At 41.6% G+C, this 24176-nt stretch overlaps 1 protein-coding gene across 2 annotated transcripts; it reads left to right on the top strand.

Annotated features, from left to right (window-relative positions):
* The first annotated feature begins 12798 nt into the window (after positions 1-12798).
* On the top strand, positions 12799-23295 carry sik1 (salt-inducible kinase 1). Of its 2 annotated transcripts, XM_087853067.1 has the most exons (14): positions 12800-13146; positions 13658-13861; positions 13975-14091; positions 16962-17025; positions 17221-17382; positions 17895-18019; positions 18117-18240; positions 18329-18549; positions 18910-19059; positions 19157-19267; positions 19382-19607; positions 19686-19940; positions 20071-20260; positions 20377-23295. In XM_087853067.1, exons 2-14 carry the CDS (start codon positions 13709-13711, stop codon positions 20888-20890), a joined length of 2412 nt encoding a protein of 803 aa, XP_087709193.1. In that variant the 5' UTR covers positions 12800-13146; positions 13658-13708; the 3' UTR covers positions 20891-23295. The 2 variants fall into 2 exon arrangements, with proteins under 2 accessions (XP_087709194.1, XP_087709193.1); XM_087853068.1 differs by having other exon boundaries at positions 12799-13861.
* The last annotated feature ends 881 nt before the right edge of the window (positions 23296-24176 follow it).

Below are 24176 nucleotides of genomic sequence, written 5' to 3'. Positions count from 1 at the left end.
TCAAAGGAGTTTGCAAAGAAAAGCAAACTCCTTTTCTTTGCTTCTTCTTTAAGTTACTTGAAGACGTTTCACCTCTCATCTGAGAAGCTTCTTCAGTTCTAAGGTCAAATGGTGGAGAGTCCCAGATATAAACCTAGTGGGAGTATCCCCCCACAGAGGGACAAAATGACCCCCTGATTATTATCTCACAAGATAATAACATTAGCAGGCAATTAAATTAGTGACTAATTTCTTCTAAATACCAAGTATTGTGTGTTCTTTTGTTTAAATGAACAATTATGATTAAGTTATTTGCTACAACTATTTTTGTATAATTGAAGCAGCCAAACAGAAAGCGATGCATCCATGAAATTTGACTCTTAACAACGGTTTCATCTTCAGCTTCCTCATTATCTTCTTTGACAACTCTTATGCAATCACTTGCGAGAAAATGCACATGCACACACACACACACACACACACACACACACACACACACACACACACGCACACACACACACACACACACACACACACACACACAGCAGCAGCAGCAGCAGAGTGCAGAACATATTGCTTGTTTCTCTCTCGCCGGCTGACTCTCATGTGCTAGAACAATAAATCCGGAGAATGTTCCAGCTTCCCGTGGAGCTAGCTGGAGGAATGTGGGATCAGTGAAGCTTTGATATATATTTTTTATTTAATTTTGCTGCGCTATGCTCAGTGAGATTTCCCTGATTTAAAGGGATCAGACCACATGTTTGTAAGTTCTGACTGCGCACACGGCACATATTTGTTAGAATACAAATTGTTTTTCACAGCCACAGAGTGGGACAAGTCCAGGTGGGGTAAATCATTACATTTCGGGTTTATCGCTCATGAGTCTGGGGAGTGTGAAAAAGGACAGAAAAGAAAGGGAAAATGAGAGTGATTCAGAGGACACACACATGGATATCACAGGGCGTTGTGTATGTATACACGGACAGCCCAAAAGGTGCAGCAAGGGAAGCAAGTTTGATTAATGAAAAATCAATCAAAGTGCATGAAAACAATTCAATGTGAATGCCTGTGTGGTTTTTATGATTACAATGATGTGCTTGCTGCACAAAATCCTGCATGTGTGAATGAGCAGAGTGGTGAGAAACAAGACTAAAAGGGACCCAGACTCTCTCTTTGTTTTTTTTTTAAAATCCTTTCACTCTGTCATTTTTCGGAGCAGTCGAATAAGAGCATTACATCACCAAATCACTATGAAAGGTGCACTCTCCTGCTCCACTGAGTGCTGACCTCTTTCTAATGCTTTCCTCGTCGCTCTCTGTTTGCGTACCCTTTCCTCCCCGTGCCATCTCCCACTTCTTTGGTTAATGCTGTCTTTTACTTCCTGCTTTTACTCTTTTTAATTACATGCACTCGCTGACTGCCTGTCATCGTGCTTTATCTCCTCCTCTTGCCACTCTCTCTGCCAAGCATACTATCACCTGCCTGCATAGCCCCTAGCCCTCTTCTCCTGTCGCCTTCAACTATGGATAATAGGCTGATCTGTGGTGTGACGCACATGGCTCCATCTCCAGAGGGGCTTTTGCGCACACAAGCTTTCATAAAGGATCTGTGTGGCCTGGTGAACAGCTACAGGAACTGGCCAGGTATTTACATCTTGAGATAACTGTCACCACAGGATTACTGTATCAGCATTACTGTTAGCACAATACACTGCATTCTTTGGCAGAAAAAGGTTTTTGTTCCTTTTATGAATAGAGATCATATAAACAGATTATGTTAAAGCCACCAGACGTAAAGAATGGCGCTGAAGATCGTTTTGCTTTTCCCTGAGTATCAAGCGTGACCTTTTATTTATTATTCTTGCCTTCAAGCTAAACTGTTTGGCTACTATATGTCAGTAATGCTGGATGGAGTGGACTCAATGGCAGGACTCAGAGGGATCAAGTTTAGTGCATTTATTTACAGTGAAACACCAGGGTGATATATACAGGTAGTACGAAGGGGGAACAGGGGATCCACACTGACTCAGCTCAGGCAGTCTCTCCAAGAACTCCAGGACAGGGAAAATCCAGGGAAGGTCTGTATAGAAGAGGAAGAATGATGAGATTAGTTGCGAGTTTAAAAAGGCAAGGAAAAGACACTAGACAAAAGAGCCATGGCTTTACTAACAGCACAGTTCAACGACCCAGAGAAGAATGAACCTCAGCCGCCCTCTTAAATAGTGCTTCTTAACGAGATCATCGAGAACAGGTGATTGATTGTAGCAGGTGTGTTCAGCCAGAGGCAGGAACCCACAATGAGTCCTTCCCATGAACATTGACACAGACACACAAGCACAGAGAGAGGAGAGAGTGAAGGACAGAGAGAAGGCAAAGCCTGGAGCAGGCAGGACAGGAGGACTGAGGCACCAGGACACTGTACCTACCATTCAGGAACAACAACTAGAGAAACCTCAGCAAACCTGTGGTAAAACAGAGGCAGAGATCCATGTGTTTGGCTCCCACTCCACCCAGATGACTGAGCAGTGTGGCATTGTGACATGGAACAGTGGTCTAACAGATAAATAGCAAATGAGGACAAACAGACTATCGCCATTGTCAAGCTGCTTACATGTGTTATTGATTGATTGATTGACTCTCCTCTCCAGTGTCCACTGCCCACTGCACTCACTAGAGTTGAGGCAGTGTCCAGCTGAAGATGGAAATGGAGTGTAATGAATTAGCAGATACATCTGATATCAGACTAGCTGTATTACATGGAAAACACCAGTACAATCATTTAATGTGTGTTTTCAACATCCAGAAAGTACCCTACAAAGATCAGAAAATATCATGTCACATTTGAACTCTTTCGAGTTTAATAGATTGATCTGAAGTTCAACGTGATAATAATGCTCTCAATAAACAATAAGAGGTTTCTGACAAGAACATGTGGGCATGGGATACTTTTTTGTGTATAGTTGTTGCATTTTATTATGGCTTTATATACATTACAATAATAGGTTATAAGAGTGTAAATATACAACAATTTGAATACATGCACTATGTTCCTGAATAAGTATTAGTTTTACTTTTTTCTTTTTTTTTTTGATGCAGGGGATTTCCTCTTTTCACCTGATATTTATTAAACATTTAAACTAATTAAACAAACAGTGAAATGAATGCTACACATGTACACACATGTGCCCTCCCACCCAAATGGAAATGGGTTTCAATGGGGGCAAATAACATAAACCTGCACTTAGCACTTGATTTAATGCACTACAAACATCCTACAGTACATTTAAAAAGACCAAAGAAAACAAAATTAATATATACAACATACAATAAATACACTATTGCATTCAAAGTAAATACTGCCAAGAGAGCGAGCTGCCTTGGTGGAGGTTCGCGCTCTCTGAGTGTTATCGTAGTACTTTACTCACTCTCAGTTTTGTTTACTTCCTCCGTGTTTGTTTAAAGATGTTTTGGCAACCATATCATCACCCATGTAAAGTTCTGTTTTGAAAGCTCAATTTTATCATCTAAGCCTCTCCAGCTTCCTTGTTTTGAAACCAAAGTTACCGTGTTTGGATTAAAGGGCAGAGCGCTAAGTCACTCGCTAACACTAGAGCTAGCATGGTTAGCAAACTGCGTGTTATCCAGCTGAATTTTGATTCCCAGAATTAGCCTCAGACTACTTCTTCAAGTTGTGGTTACCTGTCTTTTTTTGAAATTTTAATATCAGCTAAAAAAAATTTGTGTGTTAATTTACTAAAGGTCATCTTTACTTTCCTTTACAGCGCTGCTTGTTTTTAGCCCTGCTTTTGGTTCCTCTTCCTTGAGCTAACTGAAACTAACACTGTTTGCTGAGAATTATAGTGTTGTAAACTTCCTGTGATGAAAGAAGTGGCACTTTTAAGAATGCAGCAGCACACTAGCACACACCTAGCACACTGCTGCCACTGGACCAAAGAAACTAACTAAAACCACAGCTCTTACCTCTTACACAAACCTTTCGTTGGGTTTGCATGACAGCGATATGTGCAGATGGAAAAAAAGGTGTATATTAATAAGGTTCCAATGCAGCTGCAGTAAACATGCCTAAACTCTGCAGTAATAACAGCTTTAAAACGTTTTAATGACTTATAAACAATGACAAACATAATGAGCTACCCAGGATGCTCTCACAGGGCCTTGCATCAGTTATCTAACCCCTTTTTCCTGACCCACAGTCCAGATACATATTGGTAAGTGGTTACCAAGGTTATTATAGTTAAAGTAAAAACTTAAACAAAGTGTTAAAAACATTTTTGTTAATCAAAATAAGAATAAAGCCATTCATTTAAAAACTGAATAAAAAAAATCAAATGGAGATTAAATACTTATTTTGGTCAGGTTTGACCCTGAGGGGACTTTGACGCATTTGTTTATTGGGACTTGAGATGTAAGCATGACTGTGAGTCAACTGCCATAAAAACATGTTTGTGTTGTGTGTGTGTGAGTCTAAACTTCTTACTTCTTGCTGCTGGAAAATACTGATTCATAGTTCAACATAAAAAAAAAAATACTAGAACTAACATTGGAAAATGTAAAATAAACAAAAAAACAAAACCTACATTTTTTTAATCAATAAAAACTGAAATGAAATGAGGAAACTCACTCTGGAAACTACCTAACCAAACTGAATTGAAAACCATGACTAAAAAGCAAAAGAGAAAGAAAAACTGACAAAAAACTGACAAAACTTACTGTTCTTTTAGTCCTCTGGTCAATTTTAAATAAAAGACTGATGGTTACCCTTTACGGTTACTGCTAAGATTACATTGTTGAATCACTAAACCTCAGTCAGTTGCATTGGGCAACTTTTCCCACAAGTTGAATCCAGGTTTATGGCAACACTTTATTGCCATGGTGAACTTGGTTAACACAAACTAATGGCCTATTAGCATGAATATTACTACCATTTGCTTTTTAATTGTCATTACGAAGCACTTGGAACTATTGGTTTTCCTGAACAGTAGTCATTATACAATAACTATGCTATTAATGTGCTTGGGGTTGCAGTGTGTGGTGAAGCTGTTTGCCCACTAATTCCATGTGTTGGACTGCCTTAGGGAAAGACACTGAACAGCAAGTCTGTCATATGAGGCTAAATGATTAGAATAGATTAAATTATGTTATTTAAGTCCAGACCACTGACCATTCATCTTTGTTCGGGATAAATAAATAAAGTATTTACATTTTGTAAGAATTTATAATACTGCCTTTGACAAATGGTCTATATAATTGTCATGTAATTAAATGTAATTTCAAAGTATTTTATTGGAAATTAACAATTTAATTATATTTACCTACAAATACCTGAAGGCAGATATGCTAGAGTAAGGGGGTAACAAGTCAGGAAACAAAGAAATAATTGGGAATAATTACCAGGGGAATTACGCCCTTAGTTATGGGTCATGTTCTAAAGTGTTACCCTGACTATAAATGGTTTAATTACATGTAAATTTTCAATGTAATTTTATTTTATTTGCAAAATGTAACATGTTAAATTTAACAGAATCTGGAATCTTATACATCTCTAATTATGCAGTTTTTCAGAGGCCACTCAAGACTTGTTCCAAAAAGACTCCCGTGTTAAAATATAGCGTGGTGCCAAAACCCCCCAAAACAACAACAACAAAAAACCAGAGGTGCCACAAGAGGAACTGCAGTGTTTGTTACATCTGCATTGTCTTACTTTTTCAGCTCTAGAGGTTGATGTTTGTTCTAGTTTAGTGGTTACCTGTTGGTAATGTGCACAATGTTCAAAATGCACTTCAGTGAAAATATCTTCTTGTCAACTATGCAAGCCAATATGCTTCTCGGTTAGTTGTTCCCTCCTCACCATTCACAACCAGCAAATGCTTTAAGTATTACATTTAAAAAAAAGGTTTGGCTATATTCATGTGCCTGCATGATTGTTAATGCTGCAAAAGCCATTCACATCAATCAAGCATTTTGTAGCTCCAGGCACCCTTGGGGCCTGTAACACTGAACTGCTGCTGTGGGAAAGCATCCAGCTGATTACCATAATATATTTACTATATAACAGATCACAAGTTGATGGGAAATATTGAAGACAACTTTGTAATACTGAGAATATCTCCACCAAAATGAGATCATTTTTCATTGTAAACTCGATTACTTCCAAATGGATAAACAACTCAAGCTCAAATTAATGATTTTTTTCCCCACATCATTTTTATGGTAATTCCAACCACAAACTCTAAAATCACAGAGAAATGTGGACTAATGCGTGATTTTGTACGAGTGAGAGATCTGTAAGGCCCTCATCACTGAAACTGTTTGTTTGAGCAGAACTAGTCCTGGACCTCCTGGATGATAGCTTGACGCACAAGCTCACGAGGACAGCCTCTGCCTGCCAAAGTCAACAAGCATAGACAGACCAGCGTTAATTGCCAAAGAAGAATGAAACCCCTGTGCTCCACAAGATACAATGACACCGAATGATCAGACAAAGAAGCGTTTCACAGACTGTTGAAGTTTGCAAAAACAAGGAGCTGAATAAATGGGTCGGGGTCAGTGAACAGCGCATCGGCTGTGGACGTCTGTCAGTGATGTGTGTGCGCGCATGTATGTGTGTTTACACAGTTATGCTTTCAAGTTATTGTGAGCTCCCAAATGTTTTGCACATGTGCCGTAAGAACAGGCCTATTATTTCCTGTGGTTTTGCCATATTTATGAGAAAAGAGGCAGGACGATAAGAGCTGCATGTTTTAGCATCTAAGGCTATCAAAGACGAGATCTCACAGCAAACTTCAGCTAAACGGCTTCTGCTGCTTTTCCAACAGGTGTTTGCTCATACGTGTGAGTGTAACACAAAAGCTAAAGAGTGTGTCTGTGGTGATTACAAAAGCCAGCTGCTGTTCAGTTCATGCCAGACGTTTGACATGGATGCAGGAGGCAGCTATTGAGAGTCACTCGAGGGGGCAGAAGGGGAGTGACCTGAGAGAAATTGCAAGCAATCAGGACGGCTACATTCAGAACAGCGCAGCTTGTGTTCTGTATTTTGATGAAATTTCATGGGGAGTGTAATTACAGTTTAAAGGTGTTTACATGCCACTGTGCGCCATTTGTGACCACTGAGCATCAGTCGAAAAACAACAACGCCAACGGCCTTTCACTAACTTGTATGTCATGCATGACGTTTAACATGGAAACATTTCAGTGTAGCGATCACTTTGCGTGCAATGCTTCTATTCTACTTCTCCTTTTTCTCCTTTTGTTCAATTTTTCCTTTTCTTCAAAATCTAATTTGTGAAGCAGACAGTAGAAGATAGTCTGCTTTAGTTGCATCCTCACTGCTGTAAATACTCTTTTTGGTTTAGGCAGGGGTGCTGCTGTCTGATTGGAGCCTGCAAGTGGGAAGAAACGGGGTGGCTGTTCATTTGCTGTAATATGACCTGCCCATTCCCACAAATTGGTGAAATGAGGCATCTTGCAGACTTTGTACTAGTGAACTGGCAGGTTAACTAGTTATTTGGGTAGTCTAAAAAAATAATGTACAGCCACAGACACGGCCAGCCTGTGGATTTGAAATCAGGACTTTCTTCCTGTGAGACAAGAGTGCTCACAACTGCACCACTAAGATTCCCCATGGTAAACACACAGAAAAGGCAATACACCGTGAAATCACCGAACTCCCTTACTGTGAAGCCATGCTGTTGTAATAGATGCACTTTAGCACTGACTTGCTGAAATATGCAAGGATGAAGAAAACAGCATCTTGATGGGAACACATGTTAATCTAAAGTATATACTTTTCAAAGCTGATGGTGCCTTTCCAGATGAACATGCTGCCCAGCATACGCACCAATGCATCCCTTATACCATTAGAGATGAGAGAGGCTTTTGAACTGAGAGCTGCTAATAAGTCAGGTGGTCTCTTTAGTCCGATGTGGCTTTGAAAAAAGAATTTCAAATTTAAATTTGTCTGATCACAGAACAGTTTGTCACTTTGCCTCAGTCCACTTCAATCGAGCGTAGGCTCGGGGAAGATGGCAGCATTTCTGGATCATCTTCACATATGGCTTTTTTTCTTTCTTTTTTGCATGATTGCACTTTAATCTGTATTTGTGGATGCCACAGTGAGCTGATTTCACAGGCAGTAATTTCTGGAAGTGTTCTTGAGTCCATGCAATAATTACCACAACAGAGTCATGGCTGTTCTTAATGCAGTACTACCTGATGTTCAGCCGTGTCTCTTATACACATAGACATTTATCCAGACTATGAATCTTTCATAATATTATGTACTACAGATAATGAGATATTTAAAGTAATATAAATTTTGTATTGAAGATTTTGTTCTTATTCTACAGTTTGCTCATATTGTTTTTGCCGATGGGTGAACCAATAATTCTGAGTAGCTCTGCCTCTCAAAGATACTCTTTATACAGATTACTGACCCGTTTCTAGTTCATCTAAATGTTAAAATTGGAGTGCTTACTTTTCCAGCCTTCTGAACTGTGTTTGGGAGATGAAGCTGCCTTTAAATCAAAGTGAGTTAATGTTTTTCATGAAATAAACTGTCTCAATTGAAACATTTCATATGTTTTGTATGCTGTGTTGTGAATATAACAATGTTGTGCATTCTGTTTTTGTTTATTTATTTTTACACAGCATTAAAAAAAATTTCAGAACAGGGGTTGTAGAGAGACCCGACCAAAGACAACACCCTGCATCAACTCTAATAGTGACCATAACTTACAAAATAAGCATCACGCTGTATTCATTAAGACATGATTTCTCTGACGTCATCAAAGGCTGAAGGGTTATTTTCCCAACTGGCTGCTATGCTTTCCAGCTGCAGTCAGAGAAGTCACCCCCACCGGCCATTGGAAAGAATACAATTTTAAGGCACTTTGGTACATTGTCTTTTATATACAATTCATAGGTAGCGTGATAGCTCCCAAAATATCAGCATAGTTTAAATAGCATGGACCCCTGTGAGTAAATGCTATCTCAATAAGCTGTTAGCATAGCTTTAGACCTTTAGTCTTCAATAAAATACAACCTACTATATGCATTATCTTTAAATAGTTTGCATTAAGTGGAGGAGAATACAACAATGGCTTAAAAGTTTGGAAGAAAAACAGCACAAAGTATAGGTACTTCTCATTCATTATGCCAAAAAAATAGTGGTAAGCAAATGCAAAAAACAACCTTGTTCTAAATTAGCTTTTGCTATCAATTGATTGCTTCCCTGTAGAATTGTGAGTATTTTCTTCTGTTTTTACACTTACGCTGTTTTAGACCCAGGCTTCCAGCCTAGAAAGCAAACCTGGGAAATCATTTAAAATTCAGAAAGAGCCGGGATAACTGTTTAGTTGGGCAATGTGAGGTTCAAAACACATGTGAGCACCGTGTTACAGTTAGCTGTGATGTGTCACACTGAAGTCTCTGTGGTGTGTGGTGAGAGGTCTTTAAGGGGACAGTATACCCCATAGTAAAACTTTTAGAAAAAGAAAGCAGTGATTTCACAGCGAGATGTTCACTGGATGTTGAAGGTTTGAAAAAAGTAGTACCTGTGGCCTGTGTTCATATTTAATCATCCTGAAATATGTGTGGTTTGTTTTCTCCCCCAGCATTGGGCTTAATCTTATAATGTAGACACACACCTCGCTATCAGAGGATTTTCTGCTGTCTTGTGATCCTGACTTTGAAGACCACGCTGGACCTTGATATGTTTTATTTGAAGACAGCATCCGGGACACGTCAACGTTATTAAATTTAGCTAGACGTGATGGCACGACAATCAAATTTTTGATCTTCACTTTGAGGGAATCACATCTTTTACCTTCTTTGAAGTTCACATTCCTGCTGTTATTCACATTTTTCCGGTAATCTAGAGAGCACTTAGTGAGAGGGTGCAACCTAAATAACTCAGCATGCTGTAGAAGAGAAAATCCACGGGTTTGAAGCTATGACTCATGACTTCCTGTCATACACCCCCTGTTTACCATCAGTCCGCAATATTGAAATAAGTGCTAAAAGCAAGTGAAATATCCCTTCACCTTGACCTTTGCGTGCCCACCTTTGATTAAAGGTCAACAGGAGCACATGAGAAACCACCCAACTAAATTTGTGGCTCCTCATCTTTGCAGCAGCACACCATGCAGTGTAATGTGCCTGATTAGTCACCTGTTTCAGTATTTAACAATAACAGATATCACTGAGATAAAGAACTGATATCAGTAAGATAAAAGAAAATCATTAGTCAGCCAAACATGTATGCGTCCTTTGCTGATATTTTGCAAACGACTGATAGCAGGAATTAAAACATATTCTGTTGTGCACACACAGGAAATACCTCAACCTTAACAGCATCAATGTTGACACGATAAACACTCACACGCAAGCACAAAGCCACACTGATGAAAAAACAGCATGTGGACTGTGACAACTCAGATCATGAGAAACTTTGCAGTGTCTGTGTGTGTGTTTGTGTGTGTGTATTTGTGTGTGTGAAAGACAAAAAACGAGCCTCACGCGTGCAAAAGGGATCCCACTCACGTCATTTCCAGAAAGGGAAGTTGTTTCTCTTTGAGAACGTGCCAGTGGAAGTGGCAGCAAATAAAGGGCCTCACTTACGCTTATAGCAGCATATAGGAGGAACACTCACACAATGATTTCCATCATTAGCATGTAAATATATATGCACATTTACCTTACTTCTGCGATGCTGTTTCTTCTATGAATGCATGCATAATTATTCTCCTTTAAAGTCACTAAAGTTATATGCATATGGATGAACCCATTGCGCCTTGACTCTACAAATAAGTGGGAAATTAGTAAAAAGTTGTTAGGTTTTACAATGACAGTTAAGGTACATGCACAATGTGTCAGGTGCAGCTTTATTTCTGTTTTGACACCCTTTTTTTTTAGCCAGTCTGAACAGCAAGATAAAGTTAACTTGATCTGAATTGATCTAAATTAGACCTTTTGATTCAAATGCCAATCTCATCACTCTTATAAGGTCAAACCTCTCCTGACGTTGTGACTTGTGGGAGCCCAGAATCTCGACAAATAAAAAGGTGAATTTAATATACTGTCAAGTGGCCATCGTTGTACGCGTATTAAATCCAAATATTTCATGTGAAACATCAGGATGCGCTCAGACAAGGGAGCTCTGGCACCAGCACGACACAGTTTATATAACTGTGCCTGCCTGCTTTGCACACACTCAGGAAATACAACAACTGCAACATGCAAGTGAGGCGCACATTCAAATAACATCAGGTAGACATTTGGTTATGAAACTGGCGTGATGAGAAGCAGAGTGGGCTGTGTGGTTTTGTTGCAAGTGTGCATCAAAATATTGTGTGACCTTTCAGTTGGGACATTTTGCATGTGATTTGCATTCCTTTAACATTTCAGATTGCGTGAGCGAAGAGTCTACACCTCTACTGAATGCAATATTTGGTATTTTACACCGGCTTTTATTCTGAGCATACTGTGCGGCGTTACATGTCCATCAATATAGCATAGACTCTGCAGGTTTCTCTTTCTGTTTAAGTTCTGCCACTCTTTTTCTAACTTTGTCTTTGGCCATCATCTTGTATATGTTCTCAGTTTGACTGCTTGGTAATCAGGAGTACTTTGCATAGCAACAGCAGAAACACACTCAACCACAACATCTTTAACTTGCATTGGATGTAACCTGGATTTATACTAATGACTTCAGCCTTAACCTGGATTTATACTAATGACCTCAGCTTCTTTTCCCCCCATGTTGACTGGCAAAATTGCACGTCTGCAGGAAAATCCCCCAGTAAGCTTTAAGCTGCAGCTCAAAGGGAAAAGGAAAGGAAGACACACACAGCTGCTCTGATTGATGAAACTCGGCAGCACACATCCACTGGTCTGTGTCCATCATTTCCAGGGAAAGGCGATGTTTCACAAACAATCCAGAAGCAGAATAAATGGGGGTTGGGGGGGCTTAGCTTACACCGAGATCCAGCGTGGCGTTCCTATCGGCCACCCACAAGTTCATAAAGAAAGAAAAAGCAAACAAAAAAAGCTTTACTTGTAGCTTACATAATTTGATTCATAGCAAATGAATAATTACAACCTTTCAGAACCCATTACCATTTTACTAATGGTTTATCAATATTTTATGTGGATCATGCCACATGTAATGATCCATCACCTCTGGATCAAACTATTTCTAAATTGTATTTAAATTCGATTAAATTTCCTTAACCTGCTAAGTCAAATGGTCAACGTGTTGAGCAAAGGTTTTTATTATAACTGACTTTACTTATTAAATGTACTTTACTATGTTATGGTTTAATATATATATATATATATATATATATATATATATATATATATATATATATAAATTCAACCTAATCGGCTTACAGTAATTACTGTAAATTAAAATAACGCATTCAAAGTCTGAATGCGTTGTTTTGCGTTATTTTAATTTACAGTAATTACTGTAATTGCGCACTTATTGGCTCTGTGTTTGTATTTTCCGAGCCCAGCAGAGTCTAAAGTGCTCCGTGAGCAGCAGAGACCGCGCGGCTGACGAACACCAGTTGCTTTCTGTTTCTGTTCCTGTCGGAGCCGCGCGCGCAGCCGCTCTGTGGAGAGAGCCCGCGAGCTACGCGCCCGGCAGAGGGGAACATCACGTGGTGACACATCTTTACGACTGACGTCACCGTCCCCATCTCCAAGCAACCCCTCCATCAGCACTCGCGTCACCGTGCGCCCGAGCCGCGCAGTTGCCCAGCAACCCTTTCCTTGCGCTCGGGTCCGGCCTTGCCTTGCACCCAGCTCGAAGCTCTGACGCGGGTGTGACGTTAATAAGGTGGGTATCAATTTGTTATGGTGGCGAGGAGAGGAGGGAGGAGGAGGAGGAGGAGTTCCCCCTGTGAGTGCCGAAGCCCTCAGCTCTGCATTCCGGCGGAGCTTACAGGCACACACACCGGCCGCAGCCTGGTCCCGGCCTCAAGACTTGTTGTAGAAAGTCAAAGCAAAAAGTTACCCCGCGCGTGTTGCCCGCAGTTTTTCCTTTTTGTCTTGTTGTTTATCCGGAGCTCTGTTTGTGGAATGGTTGACGTTTCGTCCGAGAGCTGCCTGAAGTGTGAGAGAAGGTGGTTTATATCGTTGTAAGGTAAGAATTACTCTCGATAACTCACATTTTACTGGCTCATAGTCACTTAGTAGGAAAACTGGTAATTTTACAAATCAGCCAAAGTCTCTTTCTCTCTGTCTCTCTCTCTCTTTTTAGTTTTCTACGTGTATATATATACTATTTTTTTTTTTTTTTTACATATTATTCAGCCTCTTTTTCTTAATAGTCGTGAAAGTGTCGCTTTTTCTTATAGGCTAGTGAAACCTATTTGTGTAGATCTCTTTGTACTCAATGAATGAATATCAGCGGGCTTGTTTATATATATTGCACGTATTTGTACACCTGTAACGAGATTTTAGTCATATTTCCAGCTTAACTCGTTTATTACACCAACAATGTTTCGATAAAGTGATCATATAATAATTTTATTTCGTCTGTGTTTTCACACTGTCAGGACCAAATGCTCGTTACACGCGGAACAAAAGCTTCTAGCAAGTGAATTTTTACACAAATGCAATAAAATGAGTAATGTGCACCGCTGTCTCTGCAGGTACCAGCCTTCGTTTATCACAGTGCTGTAACCCCAGTCTGTTGGTACGCCATGGTAATCATGACAGAAACCAACCGGGGAGCTCAGTCGAGTCCTGCCCAGGGGAGGCCGCTGCAGGTCGGCTTCTATGAAATCATCCGGACCCTGGGGAAAGGGAACTTTGCAGTGGTGAAACTGGCCAGGCACAAAGTCACTAAAACACAGGTCAGCTGCTTTAATATCATTGTTAATATTATTAATCTGTACTTGCAGCTTTTTTTCTGGCCTTTCTTTTGAAATTTGCAATTTTTAACCACGATTGTCCCCCCATTTTTAAGGTGGCAATCAAGATCATCGATAAAACCAGGTTGAATCCTTCCAACCTGGAAAAGATCTACAGAGAAGTGCAGATAATGAAGCTGTTGAACCACCCTCATATCATCAAGCTCTACCAGGTGTGTATTGTGGCTAACCTCTCTCTGCTCTCTGAAATGTCGCTGTGTGCAGTGCAGAATGCTGCGTGTGTAATTCAACCTGTGTTACGCCCTCACGTAGCTGGACTGTATGCTGGTCTGCAGGGAGCTGGTCTAAATGCATGCATGAGCATTTGAGTAAAATGTTCTGGCGTGGAATGAAGCCTTTGCAAATTGAGGAAAAAAATATTTTCCCTTAAACAGCACTGGTGCGCTGCAGAGCACTGCCTTTAAGGACCATTTGTTGCCTGGTTTTAACCAGCTTGCCGATTCTCAGAGTATACTGAGTCATAAGTACTGCAGAACAGCATTAGTGCAATCCCCTTTGACCTCCCTGTATGCGTATGTGTGCTTGTTAGAGAGAGAACAGTCATCGGTACCAGCCGCTGCTAAGAGCATTGCATTTCTAAGATTTCTTCAGTTGTTTGAAGGAAGAGGTGATGGCAGAGATATGGGAAACAGAGCAGGCAGGCGACTAATTACCAAAACATCCACAGGTCTGGACTTTAAGCCTAATTAGAACCTGTTTAAACCACTGCAATGTGTGTGCATGTCACGTGAAGGCTACCCCACAGCAAAGCGCTGCTTTACTGCTAATCAAATTGAAGACTTAGTCGAAAGAATCCGCTTTTCCCCCCTCAGCTGACCTCGCAAGCACCGCGGCACGCGTCTGGCAACAAACACACAAACACACACCCATGCAAACAGACACACAGTGCCCTTTCTCTTTTTTTTTTCATTCTGGATTTTTTCTGCCTTTTGCTTTGTTCTCTGTTGTTTGCTACTTTTCAGCATTAGTTCATATCTGGTTTTAAACGGCTGAGCAGCTCTTACCATGAAATCATGTCTAGACTGCAGAATCAAGGGGATAATATTATTCCTAGGAATTTCTATAAGAGAAAAAACGTAATAAAGAAATCGAACATCATAGATGTCCACTATTTTTTTTAAATAAAAGTATTAATGGAAGTATTTTTTTTTTTAATTTAGAAACCTCCTTCTATTCATCTCACAAGACCACACAGACATTTTTAATGCTTCACACTGATGGTACAAATAATTTAAAGAGGATATCATAATTTTTCATATGTTAAAAAGAAAAAGAAACATCCAACCACTCAACAAATTAACCATAATGCAGACAGAAAAATGCATCGCTTAAGACGTGTAAGCACAAATAAAATAGAAATTGAAATCCCCAGTACATGATCGTCTCTTCTGACGATATGCAAAATAGTTTAAAGGCATTCATTCAGGCTTTATACATTATTCAGATGCGTCAAGTGAGTGTAAAGACAGATTAACCATGAAAGAAGCCTAACACTTCTGTTAGATTATGTGGAAAAACATGAGATGGAATTCATTAATTTAAAAGATAGAATTATAATAAAAAAAACTATTTTATTTAAAAGACCATTTTTCATCTGACAGTCTTTGTTTTGTGTTAGAGCGAGATGATAATCTGTAGGTTTGTGGTGTTGTATCACTGCTGTGCTGTCTGTCCTCTGTCCCTTGTTAATTTCTTCCTGGCCTTGGGTTGTTCAAGGTGATGTTAGTCAGATGGTTGTTAGCAACCCTCGTCACCTCCTCTTTCTCCTTCCTGCACAAAGGGAGGGTACTGACATAAGACCATCTTGTGATCTGTAGATTACATCCTCTAGTAACCCTGCAGTTTTTTGGGAGACCTCACGATAAATCAGCTGCTGCTTCCACTTTTTTTTTGTCTCACGGGAACCAAAACAATTCCTCTAAACTGAAAGGTCATTGAAGTCTCTCTCCCCCTCATTGTTTGTTTGCATAAACCGCCCGTCTTATCGCTTTAAATTCCCCTGAAATCTCATGGATTTTTTCTTTTTTTAAATTTTATGCTCCCATTATGCAGCTTTTAGCAACCTTAAATTGACCTTATGGAAAATGAGGAGTCCAACATGGATGTTAAAGGTTTTATCTTTATTCGGGGGTGACTGGGGGCCCTTGACGCGCCTTGGGTGTTCTTCGCAACAGTGACGTCAGCTGCACCTCAAGGTGACAGGGAGCTGCCCTATCTCGCAGATAAAGACTTGTGCCCGCTTGGGGACCTCGGTGTATTGAATCACCGTTGTCTGGTTTTCTAAAGGGCCCGGTGGCTGAAAAGAATTAAGCTCCGCCATTCACTGGAATTTGGTGACATTCAATTTAGGAGTTGGCCAGCAGCTTTATCCAGACAGGGCTTTGTCATCTGACGATAATTGCTTTGTTGTGCAACCTTTTTAGCTCAACTGCTCTGTCCCTGAGGGCTCTCATGGGAAACGGAGGCCTTGTGTGAGCTCCAGGAAAGAACCGGGAATTACGTCTTTCCGTCTCACAAAGTGCGTTGAGCTCTGAGTGATTGCACTTTGAGTGTTTCTGATACACCATGTGAACAGCCCATGTGAATGTGCCTCGCTCTGTTTTCATAGATATAAAGAGATAGGGGGAAGCTTGAAATTCAACACTAGCATCCGCTGCCAGCTGGTATCAGCCTCAAGAAAAACATTCCCAAGCATTTGATCAGCTGGTTTGAGTCTGAATGTTACGCATTCCTTTTTGGGTCTGTATTGACGTGTGTAAACGGGTTTTAAGACATGAAGAAAATGCGCACAGGAAGTCACTGACGGTTTACTTATGCAACAGGGCATATAATGGAAAACAGGGTGTTGGTGTTTTTTTAAATTTTATGTGTGTATGGAGACAATTGCAAATGAGGAATGTGGTGGTTATAAATGCTGGGGCGTGCTACAATGAAACACTGGGAACGACTTGAACTTTTAAATATGGTTATCCATGACACAGTTGGTTTACACTCATTGTTTTTTTCTCTTTTTCTCTCTTAGGTCATGGAGACCAAAGACATGCTGTATATTGTGACAGAGTATGCAAAGAATGGAGAGATGTTTGGTGAGTGAAGCCTTAAGCCTTTTCATTTGCATTCACAAAGGTACATAGCACACCCAGAAACACAGAGGTTAATTTTAACTCTCCATGACAATTAAAAGGCCACTGGCAAAATAAAAGCATGGAAAAAGGAAGTAACCTCATAATAGACCCTCCTAAGAGTCTGATCCTGATAGTCTGGATCCTCTCTCCCTGCAGACCACCTAACCTCAAATGGCCGCTTGAGTGAAGATGAAGCACGAAAGAAGTTCTGGCAGATCCTCGCCGCGGTGGACTACTGCCATCGGCACCACATCGTTCACCGTGACCTAAAAACTGAGAACCTGTTGCTGGATGCCAACATGAATATCAAACTGGCCGGTAGGTCGATCATATTCTCAGTGCTGGCTGGCGGGAAGGTGATGAGATGTAGAGTGTTAATGGTTTTTAATGCAACAACGTCCTTCTGTACCTACTTGCTGTTTCTGTATTCTGTTCAGTTTACGCCTGAAGAACATATTTGGTGCTCTGGGATTCTAATCAAATCATTGTTGTGCCATCTATGTGCTAATTAAATGTTAATTATTCACTCATTTTACTAAGACAAGCACCAACCAGAGGAAATGAACTCAGCACACAATCACACGCTTTTACATGAAGAAACTGTAGAGCCAAATTATCAGAAACAGGAAAACAGTCAGTCTTTTGTATGAGAAGATATGTTAACCCAAGCTTACTTTGAAGTGTTGATGAATATCTCATGATGATAAATTACATAACACACCATGAACAGTAATAAATCTGCACCATAGGGCCTGCAGCGCTTCAAGCTGGAATGGAAAGCAAACAAGTTTGATTAAAAAAAAGTGTTGTACACTTGTGTCTGTGTGCAGACTTTGGATTTGGAAACTTCTACAATGCAGGGGAGCCTCTGTCTACGTGGTGTGGCAGCCCGCCTTATGCTGCCCCTGAAGTGTTTGAAGGGAAGGAGTATGAAGGGCCTCAGCTGGACATTTGGGTAAGCTCCGGGAATGTAATACGGCATTACTGACAGAGGAAGCGATGACATTTACATAATCGTGATTACATTCTCCTTTTTGCTCTTTGCTTCGCAGAGTCTCGGCGTCGTGCTTTATGTCCTCGTCTGCGGCTCTCTTCCGTTCGACGGAGCCAGCCTTCCCGCGCTCCGGCAGAGAGTCACCGAGGGACGATTCAGAATCCCTTTCTTTATGTCACAAGGTATAAATTATCCCAACAACAATTACCGCAAATTACTAAAACGGTGTAAACTACATACAGAGACTCATTCACTGTTTGCGTCCTTTAGACTGTGAGAATCTGATCCGTAAAATGCTGGTGGTGGATCCAGCCAAAAGGATCAGCATTGCTCAGATCAAGCAACACCGCTGGATGATGGCGGATCCGTCAGCTGCCCACCAGATCCTCAGCCATCCTCTCACGGAGTACAATTCCAACCTGGGCGACTACAGCGAACCCGTGCTGGGCATCATGAACACACTGGGCATCGACCGTCAGAGGACTATCGAGGTGACTGAACAAGAATCAATATGTGTTTAGTGGTTTTATGAAAGTGTTGCAGTCACAGTAAAAATACACAGTTTATGGGTTTACAGCAGCGGGTAGGCTGCAGTTTTCATTCTCTCTTAAGTTGAACCTACATTGTATTCCTTCAAAGACCTTATTCTGTATTTAAATATAGATTTCGCACTCTGTCATCTCCAAATATATAAATGCAGATATATACAGCTATATTTGTCTTTCTCTTAAAAGTTTTAAAGAGGTGCTAAAGAAAGCTATAAAGAGAGAGCACTGGTTATAAACTGTCATTACAAGCCACAGAAAGTAAACAAAATGGCAAAATGACTAATCTTCTGACCTTATCTTCAGTCTCTGCAGAGCAGCAGCTACAACCACTTCTCTGCCATCTACTACCTGCTGCTGGAGCGAGTGCGGGAGCATCGTGCACAGCAGCTGAGCCGCCAGTGTGGAACATGGAGCCAGAGACCAAGGAGCACCTCTGACTCCACAAGCCCAGAGGTCAGCACGATAGCTGCATGTAGCTGGCTCTGACTATCAATCTCCATTCTTATTTGCATGAAGTTTAATAATCTCTGTGCTTTCTGCTTCCTTCTAGGTGATCATGGAGTCCACTGAGAGTTTTAGAACAACAGCGTTTTCACTTCCAACCAAAAACACCCCCCCTGTGTACTCAGAGGTGGAGTGTGACCAAGCTGGATTGTTTCAGGTAGATTTCTTGAATAGCACGCTCTCTTGCATCTATACTAATATACCAAATGCAAAAGCTGCACCCTGCCCTGCTAACAGTCAGTGGCTAACAGTCGACCTCCTTCCTTTTCAGCGTGTAGTGTTTCCAGTGGAGGCCAGTCTGAACAGATTGCTCTGGAACCGCTCCATTTCACCCAACAGCCTGCTGGAGACAAGCATCAGCGAAGAGGTGCGACCCAGAGACCTGGAGGAGGAGGAGGCGACGCAAACTCTCGGGCCCCTGCTCCCTCCAACCACCACCTCTCGCAGACACACTCTGGCTGAGGTCTCCGCCCGTTTCCACCAGTGCAACCCTCCATGTTAGTATAATATACATGCGCACGCACGTTATTCATTCTTGTAGCGATGCAGAGTCTTGACCTCTCCTGTTTCTTTAGGTATCGTGGTCAGCCCCTCAGACGGTGCCTCCTCTGACAGCTGCCTGAAGTCTTCTTCCAGTCCTGCCCCCACTTTGCAAGCTGCTGTAGGTGGGGTGGCAACACTTCGGGCCTCGGGGGCTGAGGGAGGAGCTCTGCTGTCTGCTGGAGCTCCCCTGGCTCTCTCTTCCCACCTCCTGCCCCAGGCCCAGGGCAGCCTGCCCCCTGCCAGCTTCCAGGAGGGTCGCAGAGCCTCTGACACCTCCCTCACACAAGGTACACACACATGATCCTGAAATCATTTCCTATATGCCACCTGCCTAAGCTGGTATTCAGGTTTTCTCACACGTACCATGTAGTAGGATCAACGCTGCATTGCATAACAGTTTCCCATGTCTTCACGCAGGCCTCAAAGCTTTCCGCCAGCAGCTGAGGAAAAACACGCGCACTAAAGGACTTCTGGGATTGAATAAGATCAAGGGTCTGACAAGGCAGGCTGCCCCATCACCCTCCTGTAACCGCGGTAGCCGGGGGTCACTGGGTCCAGCTCTCTCTGAGCACCGCAGCATGCTGGAGGAGGTGCTGCACCAGCAAAGGTGAGTCACATTATTGCAGGAGCACAAAGCATTATGGGATTGTTAATTTCATAAACTACAAACAATCGAACCCCCAAAGTCGAGCTGTTGATAACAAATCTCATCTCATTTCCCAGAATGCTGCAGATTAAGCACCAACCACAGCCTCAGGTCCAAGCCCCTCAGACAGGACCTCAACAGAAGCCCCTGCTCTTCTTGGCACACCAACAGTCACCATCTCCTCCGCCTACTACCGTGTTTGCTTCCTCCTCCATGTTTGACAACCCTGTTCAACCCATCCTCCCTGCTCAGCAGGCTTCAGTGGGTCTGCAGCAGGGTTCCTGGCAACAGACCCTCGAGACCTCCGCCACGGGCTGCTCATCCTCACCCTGCTACTCCTCTTCTCTGTCCCCCGTGGCCTCTGCTGCCTACCTTCTCGAGGCACGTCTACACATCAGCCAGCAACCCCACCCTAACCACCACACTGGCCTCCGTCAACAGTCTGCAGCACAAGGCAATTTCCCCATCCTGTCCAAGTCAGCCATGTGGAGGATGGGCTTGGTCTCCGGCACAGACCCCGACATGCAGGAGCTGGGTATGTCTGGACAGCAGCAGCAGCAGCAGCTCAGCAGCTGTGTGATGGTGAAGTAAATCATCGGCCAAGCGAGACCGGCGAATGTTCTCTTGGTGGAAGAGCCAAAAAAGACTTGATGCTGAGCGCAGAAGAAAAGAGAGCAGAAGTGAAGAACAACAAAAAAAGCAGACGCAAGTGACGAATTTGTCTTTATGAGGTACACGTGAGAATGTGTCTGCACACGTGTTCGCTGTTTGTATGTTTTTTTTCTAATCGTATAAGCTAAAGACTAAGCAATAAACCAAACTCTGGATGAAGTGTTCGATTTGTAACAGCCAGAGAAGCAATAACAGACTGATAGACTCTCCTCGGCTCTGATGGACTCACTTGAATAGCTGACGTTGCTGAGTCACTCTCACATTTTTATGCTGTCTAGATTTACCTTTTGATCTGTTTTTTTAACAGGAAAGTTCACTCTTCCATTTTTTTCCTGTTTGTTTTTTTTGCCACTTGTGTAAGCGCTCTCAGTGTTTTTCACTTGCCTGGACAGAAGACCAAAATTCATATTATTTTCAGTCTCCCCACTTTGTTCACCTTCCTGAAGAGACATTTCTCTGTAGCAGTGCAGTGAACACGCAGTATAGTAACCTAAGCTTACAAATGTACACCGAAGGAGATGATTTTTATTTTTACTGAAACTGTGATATTTTTTTTCCCCCGTTTGTTTTTTCTGTGCAAGATTGTTAATTTTAGTGACGCAAAACGCTGCTTTTACCTCAAGCTGCAAAAAGACTGCTACACCCTCATCAGCCAAAACTGAGTGAAGGCGGTGTTTTGCTGGTTGAGTTAAAGCACAGCAGGTACATCAGTCAGCCTGGTAGCACCCTACATGTGTGGATCCATACCCCTCCCTCTCCTTTGTCTGATAAGCACCTTTCTTTTTAGATGCTATTACTACCTCCTCAGGCAACAATTTGGAAAGGTTAAGGAAAACCTTTAAACGCTAATGAGCAGGTTGAATATCAGAGAAAGAGGGTTTTTCGTACGGAACAAAGACTGTGGGAACAGTGCAATATTTTACATGAAAAAAACCAATGGAAATGAGGCTTAACATAGGATGGTCAAAAACTCCACGTGTACTTGCCTGAGGTTTTGTGTTCGTCTTTCTTTTTTGTGTGTGTGTGTGTTTCATCTTGCCGTGCTAGCTAGCTGAGGTACTTCTTATGATACTGTAGTGACTTAGAGAAGAGGCTCGAGGCATTTCAAAATGCTGTTTTGGTTTTTTTTGTTGTTTTTTTGCTTTTTTTATTCACACAGCATGCTTGTAGATCCGAAAGGAAGAATTTGGGTTTTACCAAAGACTCAACAGCACAAGAAATAGAGGATCTGTCAAAAGACACACTACTGACTTTCCTCTTTGAATGCTGTCTCCAAGATGTAGCGTGGTGGTGTAGCGAACCAATTTCACACGATCTCCTTAGCCTTTTGCTGTGAGACAAAAGAAAAGAAAAACTCCCGCTGCCACCAAATCCTAATGCTACGTGTATTGTGGGTATCTCTAGCTGTTACTATGAGGACCATGGTAGTGTTTGTTTTGTACTTTTCTAAAAAAAAAAAAAAAAAAAGACAAAGAAAGAAAAAAGAAGAAGAAGAAAACAATCAGAACATAGCAATACCATAATGTGCAGCAAGTGGAACTTTCTTCAATTGCTCAGTAGTAGCTTGAAATAGACACAGATGTCCTGCGCTGAGTTGAATGTGCAGGCAGTCGAGTTAAGGTGTTTGAAAGCTGTAACAGATGTGTATTAATGTGAATGTAGTTAGCTGTCTCATGTCTGTGAAACATCTTGTAGGTGAGAGCTGTGTCTTTTCGAGCCCGGTTCTTTTTTCGAAAACGTGCAATTTTGATTCTATTGACCCACCTGACTTTTTCCCCCCCTCGGTTTATTGCACTCACTTCAACACCTGTGCCTTTGCCTGAACAAACTGCAGTCAGATTGCCCCACCCCCAGCCCCTCCTCTCTGATCGCCACACTGAAGAAAAAACGATCGATGGCTCCATTACAGGACATTTCCTCAGACGTCCCCTTTGATATTTTCTTTGACCTTTGAACTTGCTATCTAAACAAGCGAGATTTGCACTTTACTCATATTTCTTATTGCTGATTTTTTTTCTTTCGTTTTTTTCTCACAATGGGAAAAAAATCACAAATCTTTTGAAACACTAAGACTTTCGATGCAAACCTGTAAAATTACCCTTGTGATAAACTTTGGATAAGAAGTATTTCATGTTTTTTTTCCTGATTTGTTACTTGACTGTGTGAGCATGAGCACGTCTTTGTGTGTATGGATGCATGCGTGTGTGTGTGTGAGGTTATAAAGAGGAACAGAAGGAGGGAGGAAGGAAGGAGAAGAAATGTTAGTTGAAGAAAGTTGTTTATTTATGTGGCTATTTATTTAAATAAAGTTCACTTCCTAAACATTTTCTTTTGTGGTCTGACTTCTTGTTAAACTGCAGGATGTGCTTTTTAACCCCCTCTATACTGTTTACATTTCTGTAGATGACTAATTTTTTTTATTTAGATCTCTTTGATTCAAGATTACAGCTTAAACTTTGAGGTTAAACTCTCAGAGACTCAGAAAAAACCTTCAGGCCATCAGGATGGAGAATGAACGTCTCTAGATCTGTGGCATTGCCTTGGAATTAAGCAACATTTAGTGGCTGCACACTCACTTTCTAGCATTTCAATATTCATATACTAAACTAAAAGTGAAAAACAAAAGTCTTAATCACAGAATCATTGACACTAAGATGCTTCACCCTCTTCCACTAACTGATGATGATGCATTAGCACCCCATCGTAATGGTGTGATGCACAGCGATGATGTCAACGATGACTGCATCGGGCCCTGATCAACCTCCTGCTGGTTGATTATTCATAAACATAAGACGGGATAGGGCTCTGATGTTTGACAGGAAGGGCTATGTGGGAGTCAAGTGAGCCTCCACCCGTCCAGTCAAACCAGACAGAAAGAAAACAGAAAAAGGGGAAATGCGTGGATTTGCGGCTCGCTTCATGTGCAGATTTACACCATCTGGGGTCACTACACATTTACACGTGTAGCATTTGGTTTGACATTTGGCATTTTGACTGTCGGGGAGCTGCTCGTGAGGGCTCAGCCTGAAAGGAACTGGATGTCCAGCTGCTACAAACACATCCGTCATCAGCTGCTGCCTGCTGCACAAGTGACTTTGTCTAATAAGATTTTTGCAACATGTTCACAGCAACTGTGTGACCATCTGCAGCATTTATGATGTGTGACCTCTGACTGCTGCTGTCAGAGGTCTTTTCAGTTAAAGAA

The sequence above is a fragment of the Neolamprologus brichardi genome, chromosome 16 (genome assembly GCF_056152115.1).
Source record: "Neolamprologus brichardi isolate AB-2024 chromosome 16, ASM5615211v1, whole genome shotgun sequence".
NCBI classification, from domain to species: Eukaryota; Metazoa; Chordata; class Actinopteri; order Cichliformes; family Cichlidae; genus Neolamprologus; species Neolamprologus brichardi.
This window is presented reverse-complemented; position numbering and strand designations above follow the sequence as displayed.